General features: G+C 40.1%; 1 protein-coding gene and 1 long non-coding RNA gene across 2 annotated transcripts; one reads left to right on the forward strand and one right to left on the reverse strand.

Moving 5' to 3' along the window:
• Positions 1-261: 261 nt before the first annotated feature.
• Positions 262-3074, reverse strand: LOC124272595. Its single transcript, XM_046707796.1, has 3 exons — positions 2997-3074; positions 1206-1250; positions 262-832 (listed from the first exon to the last, which is right to left on the reverse strand). Exons 1-3 carry the CDS (start codon positions 3006-3008, stop codon positions 533-535), a joined length of 357 nt encoding a protein of 118 aa, XP_046563752.1. The 5' UTR covers positions 3009-3074; the 3' UTR covers positions 262-532.
• A 2118-nt stretch (positions 3075-5192) lies between these two features.
• On the forward strand, positions 5193-6226 carry LOC124272596. Its single transcript, XR_006897366.1, has 2 exons — positions 5193-5333; positions 5874-6226. It is a non-coding gene; the product is annotated as an uncharacterized LOC124272596 (long non-coding RNA).
• The last annotated feature ends 4418 nt before the right edge of the window (positions 6227-10644 follow it).

Raw genomic sequence — 10644 nt, forward strand, 5'->3', positions numbered from 1 at the left:
TACATATCTATATCTCTCCAACAAAACGTTTTCTCAGTTAACTTCTGTTGTACATATGCTATTATTGGGGTCTTTTCTATCAATAAACACAATCAAACCTCTCAGTGACAAAGCTGTTTTATATTCGATAGTAATTGATAGTAAAATCAATTTTGAGAAGAGAAATCATTTAATCACAACAAAGTTCTATTTACCCACAATCAAACTTCTCAGTAACGAACCTGTTTCAGGCTCACCCTGCTCTACTCACTACACAGTGGACTGTTCCATTATACCCGTAGGTGTTACCCTAATTAACCTTCTAGTTAAGTGTCTGTCAATCGGGTGTCTGTCAAATGGGTGTCTGTCAATTGGGAGACAACCCAAAACTTAGTCCGGGATAGCTTGAAGTAACTCACAAAACGCTTTTGAGTCAAGTTGATAGACCACGTACATTGCCATATATTGTTACTTGTCAGGTCACAATCAAACCAGTGTGACAGTAGATAGTAGAAGATTGCATGAATACATCCCTCAACATACAGGGAGATGGTTAAGATTTACTTAATTTTTGAAAGTCCACGAATTTAATTTTATCCCGTGCATCAAGACGAACAATGAACCTCTTCTTCCCATCACCTGACTGAATGACGTAGGCAGATCCGTCCATACCGAGGAACGTCACCCGTGCATCTGCCCAAGTATCTTGGGAATAATTGTCAATGTGAGTGATGCAGGTTTGGATTTGTCGTCTTAATACTTGTTCAACTTTTGCATTTTTACATCCTTCATGTCCAACAACCTTTACTATCAGCTTTCCAAGAGAACGTTTGTTGATTTGTTCCACCATGACCTGAAATGGAATGATTACACATCAATCACGTCCCAGTCTTCTATACCTATATTCAAAATATTGTCATCCTCAAGATATACCCGTCTTGGTATACAGGGGTGACTATGATGATGAAGTTGGCAGATGACAATTCCACAGTATAACTAAGAAGTGTATATCCATACATGTGTCTTAAGTTATTCCCGCAAGTCTGTAAGACAGTGTCATTGAGTTTATTGGGACAATAAACCTTAATACAGCCAAATTTGATTTAAGAACATTTACTCTACACCATATTATTCCAGGCGTAATATATTTACAGTTAACATTCCTCGTGAAAAACGAGCAACCACTCACTGCACATGGGCTTTTTACATTTGCCAAGAATACTTACATAAACCTTAGCAGAATCTGAAGTAAATCCCTTTGTTTCGCTTATCTGTATGAAAAAACGAAACACGAGTGTCTTTCAAATTACAAACAACAACATTTCAATGGTAACATGAACATACAAATGTTTCCAGAAGTTCAGATTCAGGCATTTACAAACACTGTCACATGAGAACATATACTCCCAGCCCGCCAGCAAATCATTCATAAAATGTAAGTCACCATTGCATATTTTCAAATTGTGTTCTTTCCACTGCGCTGGAAAGTTATTTACATCAGGCACCCAAGCCAATGTCCATTAGTAGACCACAAGATGTGAAATGTGGGTTGTCCAGAACTGGAGTAAAGATTGGGGGACTGAGGTCATGAAGGTACAACATTCACACTTTTGTGTGGTCAACATACATTTACCGGAAGAATCAACATAAACCATACCGACTGAAAGTTTTAAATACTTTAATTCCCTGACATATTGGGAATAACTTATATGATATATATTAACATGTAAAAGGGTGTAGACCCGTGAAGGTCTGGGTTAGAATATTGATCTTCAGTAACCGATGCTTGTCGTAAGAAGCGACTAAGGGGATCGGGTGGTCAGGCTCGCTGACTTGGTTGACACATGTCATCGGTTCCCAGTTGCACAGATCGATGCTCATGCTGTTAATCACTGGATTGTCTGGTCCAGACTCGATTATTTCCAGACCGCCGCCATATAGCTGGAATATTGCTGAGTACGGCGTAAAACTAAATTCATTCACTCACAAATAGGGTGTAATATCCTAGGTATGATCTGATGAGCAACCCTGGACATTGTCTTCAAATTACACCTTACAATCTCCAATGTTTTTCTACAGCAACAGGTTAAATATTTGAAAACGTCATTACTATAGCCAGTGTGATATAAACGAATAGGACGTTGATATGCCTAGTGATTGAAAAAATATATAAGGAACTGTACAGTTCTTTGAACATCCAACTTTGCATAAATTCGCTCAGCTCATGCAATGCACTGATAAAAAGATAATCCAAGCTACAGCTATGTTCCCGTACAAGGTGTTCAACGCACGTCCTGTAAACTCTTGAACTTTAAAGCTAAAATTACTGCATTCAATATGCATTATCAGTCCATTTCAATACTGTATTTGGGGACGAGGCCTTGTACTGTAATATATCTGTCTGTCTGTACTGTGTGGCGGAGATATTGCTAATGTGACGTCAATCTATCTCACATATACAGATTTGGAAATGCCTGTTGTAGTCGACTCTAGATCACGACAAACTTTCTATTGTATTGTATTGTATATCTTGTGTAAACACAGTATATGTCCGTGTACCAGCGTTGGGCGTTCAAGCAAAATAAGCCTGCAGTGTAGGACAAACTGACATTGTTCTTCAACGTTGACTTCTGAAAGTTAGATCAAGGATTGCCGACCCAAATCAACACGAACTTCAGGGTGAGTTTGCTTCAACATTCTCAATGACCAAATTCAAATTTATCACCCGGTTTGCCTTTCTTTGGTATGGTATACTGTAAACGTTTAGACGTACTTGCCTTGGTTTTTTCATCCCACGGGAGCCAACTGGATATGTATCTTATCTGTGAAAATACAAATAACGGTGGAGAGGGAGTGGTAATGGTCAGGTAACTGAATGTTATGACGGAAGCAGTAACAGTAACCGTTTCACTAAAACGAAGACGACAAGTATGTTATTAATACGGAGGCATGTTAAGCATGTGAGGATACTGTAGCAAAAGATGAAAACATATTGATTAAAAGGTGTTTCTACCTACCAGACTCCCCATGTTTGTCGACAACAGGAGTTTTGCAATCTTTGAAGCTTGCCAGAGCAATGACTAATTCATTTGTCGTATCGAACCAGTCAGTGGATACGGACAGGGCATGAAGTGTTATTATCCAATCAAAACACAACTGTACGTCTATATAAATAACGCTTCAATAAATGCGAGATCAAAAGGATCGGAAACATGGGTGCAGTAAGTAATTATTCTTATTCATGCATGTTGTGACTTCGATTTGGTAGACCTCACAAAGAGGACTTCATTAAAGTTGAGATTGCAATTTAGTAACTTCATTCCGTGTTTTAATATACAGTAGAACATGGTTATAGCGAACACGGATATAGCGTACAAACGGATATAGCGAACAAATTTAAAAGTCCCGTCAACAGTCCTTTAGGTGTCCTCCCATTTGCGAGAACTCCCAGTTGCGAGACACATTAATTAATGGTTCAGTGCACACAAGTGGTGCTTCCAAATCCCTACGATGAAAGTGGGAACAGCCCTGTTGCTGAAGAGTACCGGCAGGAGGCATAGTTGATTAATGAGACACAGAAAACATTGTTCATTGAAGAGCATTTATTGATTTCAATCAAGAACAAGTTAAATACTGAAATACTGAAAAAGATTATCATTATATTTACACAGAAGAAATAGTTCATTAAATACTTCATTATCATTTTTATTCACACATTTTGATGATTTGCGTTATTATGATGTTTGTGTGTCATTATAAATAACTTTTTTTACATGGGTCCATATTTGGAAATTTTGACACTTTTCATATTTTCAGCAGTTTGCCGACTGCATCAAGATACTGCATGTGATTTTTCGTTCCATCTGCAAGTTGATCTTTGAGTCTATGTAGTCGATTGTCTATTTCCCTGTACACGCGTTTCCTCGATCGAGGGGCGCCTCCCAGGTCGAGTTGGCACAGCTTGGCCTTCTCTGCCTTCTCTATTTTCCTGATGATTTCCATAAACCTGAAGATGTTTGGATGGCGATGACTGAGTGTAGCATTCAATCTACTGTGAAACCCCTCAATGTTGTTAGTCCTGGGGCCGAATGTGTCATGATGGTTCCATATGGGCAAGGGAAAGCGAGCGTCGTCGTCCACCCAGGTTGTAGTGATGTAGTCGTTGAATGTCTGTGTAGGTACAAGTCTGCCGCTGCTTGTTCTTGTAATACAGGTGATCGGAAAGAGCAGGTCACAGGTCACAGGTTAATAAATTGGATTAATTATAGTTACAACAGTTATTGCTAGATTTTTCAAGCACGTAAATCTGAGTAGGTCAATTAATTTCTCTTTCAAATGATCACGAAGTTACCTACACAAAGTGTTTATTTTTTAAAGCCATTTACCTGAGTAGGTTAATTACTTTTTCTTTTAAGCTACCTCCACAAGATTCAGTTAAATAGCTAATCCCTAATTAGCTGGGGTTAATCCATTCTATCAGATAGGGGAGTAAGGTGTGTTTTCTTTGCTCCTTACCTTCTCCACTGTCTCACAACTGGGAGTCTCGCAACTGGGAGTTCTCGCAACTGGGAGTAGACCGTCCTTTATAATATCATTAAAATTATACGTGAATAACAAACTCGTGAGTAGCAAATTAACGGCTATAACGAACTGATTTACTACCCCCCAAGACCCAATTAACGACGTGATTAGCGAACTCACTCAGTGTCAGCTCAGCCACTTAGTGGTACAGTATATATCAATCTTGTTGGCGGTGAATCAACATTGTTTGATGGTCATTAATTAATTAACAAAACAAACATATCGTGTTTAACCCATTCAACACCACAGGCCGAATAATCGGTCACAACGTTATGAAAAAACGAAAGTTTTCGTTGACGAGGACGGTATCCATTGCCGTAGTATGATTGGCTGCCTTAGGTCACGTGTCTGATTTTGACCAATCACGATCCTTATAGAAGACAGTGGCGAAAAAGCGTCATTAGAAACCAATCTTTATCCAATAAAATCGCTTTTTACAACTGTGAAAATACTCTCGGCAAGGGTACAGTGATATTGTTGATGTTCCAGAGCTGTCGAACGATACCAGACAGCACACGTATTATCAACTACCCTACCCTCGTGGTAGGATCAATGTGAAAGACAGCAAATAAAAACTGGTATTTTCAACGTTTTATGGTTTTATGTTTGCACATTTCTACAACCCAAGTGCCATCACTATTTTATTTTCCTGAATCAATTTTAGTTTATTCTTTGCCTGTGACAGTACATCAACCGATATCTTTCTATGATTCTACATGCTCTAACCCGTCTATTTATTGTTTCAGGGGAATTCGGGGAATTTTCATGGAGAGGTGAGAGTTATATTTCGATGTTTAGTTACAGATGACAAGGCGGATAATCATATTAAATATGCTGAATTATGTTCAATGTTCTATTCATGAAACATAGCCGATCATTTAGCTTTGAAATGATCAAAACTCACCTATACACATACACACACACACACACACACATTCATAAGAATCGAAAAAATATGTGTACCAAGGATCTTCAGACGTGTGTGTGTGTGTGTGTGTGTGTGTGTGTGTGTGTATGTGTGTGTGTGTGTGTGTGTGTGTGTGTGTGTGTGTGTGTGTGTGTGTGTGTGTGTGTGTGTGTGTGTGTGTGTGTAATACTCCGTTCCCTCAAATTGATATTTGATTCCGACCTGAAATACAAACAATGAGACCTGTGAGATCGCATTCAACTTTCCAATTCTTAACATCATCACTATTTGAAACACATGGTCATGAATCCCGAGTTGTACAATCGACTCAACGAAATTTGTGAAAGTATCATAGTCTAGGGTATGTTTTCTTAACATTGTTGTTGTCTTAACATTTTTGCTTCAGAGGATTGACTGTGGACAGCATGTTGGACACTCGGATGTGTCGAACTTCATCAGGACGCATGACATCCAAGGGGAGGATAGACGGATACTTCAGGGCTGCTACGATCTTTTTGAATCGAAGCCAGATTTCGTTTGGCAAAATTGCTCCATCGAAGTCATGTGCTCGTCAGTTGAGGTAAAGTTCGTGTCTGGAGATCAAGGCAATCGCTACCTCTTACGTTTTAAAGATGGTGACATTTGGACGGCGGCTCTGAGAGAAGAAATACGCACAAAAATCTTCAATGTGTATGAGTGGTTACGTAGACTCGTGCAGGGAGTTGGAGAAGCAGTTGCTGGAGCTATCCAGCAAAATCCTCAAATTCTACTCCCCTTGACATATGAAAATTATGAAGTGTTTTATAGTGGTGCAGATACACACATTAAAGAAAGAGACCAGCATATATCTTGCTTTGTCACAAACGGGATCCCTGCTGCTGTTGTTATGACTCGGGGTGTCTATTTTCATATCCTCACCTAAGAAGTGTTTATTATCTACATGGGTACTTTCGGTCATATTGGTTAACGTAATCCTGTTCTGAGGTGTATAACTATACAGAACACTTTGGTTTTCAAAAAGTTATCACATACATTGTAATACATGTAGCTATATTTTAATAAACTTGATTATCTATCTTTAAAAAATGGGTACGTAATTTTTTCTTGGCATGAGATATATTTTTACGATCAAGGTGGTGCTGATGTTCGACCGCCGATGTGGGGCGTGGTGGTGCGCGTCAAACGCAGGGCGGCTCCGGGGGGTGGTTTTACTATGCCCGTTTCGCCGGTATGCATGGGTGGTGGGACTCGACTCGCGTTGACATCGGGATTGATGCCCAGTTTCTGATCGAATGCGTAGTCGACTTTCGACCGGGTGCATTCCAACGTGTCCTGGTAACGCTTGATGGCCGTTGGTAAATCCACCGCTTTGGCGATGGCGTCCTCGACGTTCACCACGAACTGTTTCTGCGTGTCTTAAGCGGTTCCCTTACCAATAATACCGGAACGCATCTGCGCCTGTGAGCCCAGCACGGTCCACACGTATGTTCGAATCGAATCATATGGTACCCGTGCGAGTAAACCCTTTCACCTTTTTCGATATCATTAGTTTGTTTTTTTTGTTGTTGTTTATCATCGGGATTGGTTTGTTTGATGTACGAAACGTGAATTTGCTCGTTCATCTTGGGGCCTGTAAACGTATGGTACCCGGGTATGTACTCACCGTCTGTATAAGCGAGTCTAAACGTTTTGGATTTATAGAAATAAGTGTCGACTTTACCTAAACCGTGGTTCACACCGGGAAGGTGAAAGTATTTATTGGTTGGAATCATAAATTCCCTGCAAATACGTTCGTACACACGTCGATCGTACGGGTTATCGAGCATGGTCCATGCTGTATCTTGCGGGAGAGGCGCACCTATTTCCTTCAAATTCCGTCTCGTCTGATAATAAACGTGAAACAAGGTGACCGCCTCCCTCAGTTTGTCCGTTCCATAGTCGAGTGTCATACACGACCCCGTCGTCGCGCACCACACGGCTAAATTGAGTTAGTTTTGCCAAAACTGAATCGGGTTTTGATTCCAATTCACCACCATCTTAGCATTACTGACGGTCACGAAATATTTTTTGAAAATATCGATAAAATTCATTTTAAAACTCATTCCGTCCGCGTCCACCACAATTTCCATATTCGTTAGCGCATCACCCATGTTGAAAGTATACCGCAGTGTGTCGTATATGTGTAACATGTACGTCAAGCTCTCGGGAATCACGAACGGTGAGCCCGTTTTACTGCTGCACGTGATCGATAACACGGGGGATCTCGAAGTCGCTCTCTGTGATCTCACCTACTAGTCTGGTAGGATGGGTACAGCATTCAAGTCCTTTGGAAGTTTTGGGATGAAAGCAAGACATTGTGTTTTTTGTATTCATTAGACATGCTAGTTAAATAAAAAGTTTGGTTCCAAGTTGAAATATGGTGCAAATAGTACTTTTGAGCACTGTACAAAATGGTTGTGGAAAAGGTTGCTAAAAGGTCAGAAGGTCATAATGGGAGAGTTGAATATTTAAAGTGTGAGGCTATTAACTTTATCAAAGTGTGTTACTCTATTTCATGAAATATTTTATTGAAAGAAAACCCCAAAATATATATTTTTTAAATTAATTTATTCTTTTATAATGAACACTCCCTCTCTCACAGTGGCAGCTAGCAGACGAATTTAAGCAGATGTAGGTTTTGTGCATTTTGTAAGTATATGATTGCTTCATTTCATCAACTCAATGTAAATCAAGTTATTAAAGAACAGTTATGTAGGAAACAAAAAAGAGATGTTTATTTTTGTTTGGTGAGACTGTCAGTAAAGGAGCAGTCCTTATTTCAAAATGTACTTGGTCAATATCAAATTATGATTTATTAATTTCTTATTATTACGCTTGAAGTTCACTTCTAAAAGCAGAGTTCTATGAAAATAGATAAGAATATAATGAAATGATGGGGACATCAACACACCCCACCCCACTCTTGGCTTTGTCATAGCAATTATATTGTTATCTTTGTACATTAATCCAATCTAACTGGCTTCGTATTATATTGTTGTACATTCTCCCAACTTGCATTGTGTAAACATGATTTAATCTATATATATTCACTCTTTATACTGACTCAGCAATCACCTGATGAAGGAGCAAGAATTATCTCTGAAACGTCATGTAAAGAATATAGAAGAAGCTGTTATCCATAAAACGTGTCATGTATTCATGTTCGTCCAAATTCTAAATGCCTTTCAAAACCTTGAAATAACAAATGGTCTTTGTGTCTCCGTAAAATCCAGCGAAATATATCAGATGTGAAAACGAATGCAGTATTTTATTATAGGATATTTATATAGTGCACTAGTACATGCTTGAGGCGCTGGTTTTTCCCCTTGATCAATCGTCAAACTCAACAGCACATCGTATTATCAATCTCAACTCCCTGGGGAGTATACAACTCTTGCAGCCACTAGGCGCACCAAGTTAATGTGACTTTCGCATCCATACGAGGTACCCAATCACAGCTGGGTGGACTGGGAAACACAGTCACACTACTTGTCCAAGTTTACTGCACGTTGCTGTACCCGCAACTATAGTCTGTTTGCAGTGAACACGTACCGATGAATTTCACTTTAAACAAAAAAACCAACTCGAATAAAGTGAAATTAATATTGCGAATCATACATTTACCTTGCCAATTGAACATTTAAATCTCAGAATTGTATTCAACCTAGGATAAAAGTTGTTTAACAAACGATCATAGTTTCAAATCGCTATTATTGATTTGTATTGCAAAGGGGTATGCACATTAAATGAAACACCGAGAACAAGTAGGGTTAGTCTAATTTAACGCTCATCACGTACCACACGTGCATTTGTTTCACTGTTCCAACTACTGCACTTACCCCCTTGTAATACAATGTATCTGTATCCTCAATACTGACAGGTTGCTGACCTGTGAAGGTCCGGGTTAGAATGAACCTTCAGTAACCCATGCTTGTCGTAAGAGGCGAGTAACAGGATCGGGCGGTCAGGCTCGCTGGCTTGGTTGACACATGTCATCGGTTGCCAATTGCGCAGATGAATGCTCATGCTGTTGATCACTAGATTGTCTCGTCCAGACTCGATTATTCACAGACTGGCGCGATATAGCTGGAATATTGCTGAGTGTGGCGTAAAACTAAACTCACTCCCTCACTGACAGGTTGCTCATCACCTGTGGGTATGGTTACTGTCCTAGTCGTAACATTGGCAATGTGGACATCTACTGCCATCTTCGAATGACTCCTAAACAAGTTGTACACGACTAAACTAGGTACAATGTCCAGGTCGTGAGGTACTACTGCTCCGTGTGTTGGTTGGAGTATTGAACATGTGGGTTTACAAGTAAGGGGCTTATCTATACTGGCCACATAAAGAAACTGTGCACACAGAAAATATAAAGATAGACAGACAGTGTCTTTATACATAAATAAAGGTGTGAACATAGCAAGTATTGGAGACAATCAAACGGTCATGTAGGTGCCAGGCGACTGGACGTTATTGATGGTGGCCTATGGCCTTGCAATGTGTTACTGCACTGGAATGGTTCGAGCAGGCATGAGCCAACAACAGGTGGCAGCACATTTCCAATGCCATCGTAACGCGATATCTGCATTGGTCAGGCGTTATGGAAACAGTAATGACGTCGCCGACCACCCACGTTTTGGGCGTCCCCGAGTAACGACGCCAAGAAAGGACAGATGGATTCGGGTGATAATCTCAGACACAGGTTCCAGACGGCAGTGACCACGTCCCAAACCATTCCCCAGGCCTTCAATGCTCATTTGGTAGCCTATATGCGTCGTCGATGCACCGCTGTGCTTCACGCGCATGATGGTCATACCCGTTATTGACTTTGTGACTTCGTCGTGTGACCCCCTACTCAATTTTGAACTTCTGACGTCACCGTTACGGATATTGTTCATGTTCTTTTGACATGTTGTTGTGGCCCGATACTTCAGCTTATAAAGTGTCTACATCATTTCGTCTTTTCTGTGTTGTATTCCAATTCTGAAGGAATTTTCTGCGTGCACAGTTTCTTTATGTGGATAGGTAGATACTTCTGAGTGTCATTCCACTGAGGTGGGATAGTCTGCTATGACATGCAAATGAAGGGCAAAGGTTATCCGACCATAGTACCATCATTACTACTTCAAATATTT

The sequence above is a fragment of the Haliotis rubra genome, unplaced genomic scaffold (genome assembly GCF_003918875.1).
Source record: "Haliotis rubra isolate DU_JTF1 unplaced genomic scaffold, ASM391887v1 Scf1708, whole genome shotgun sequence".
Lineage (NCBI taxonomy): Eukaryota > Metazoa > Mollusca > Gastropoda > Lepetellida > Haliotidae > Haliotis > Haliotis rubra.

What these genes read in the sequence shown, in the direction of transcription:
- LOC124272595 (XM_046707796.1), bottom strand. An exon ending in CAGATTCTGCTAAGGTTTAT is followed by an intron (nt 833 to 1,205) that starts GTAAGTATTCTT and finishes ATTCCATTTCAG; the next exon opens with GTCATGGTGGAACAAATCAA.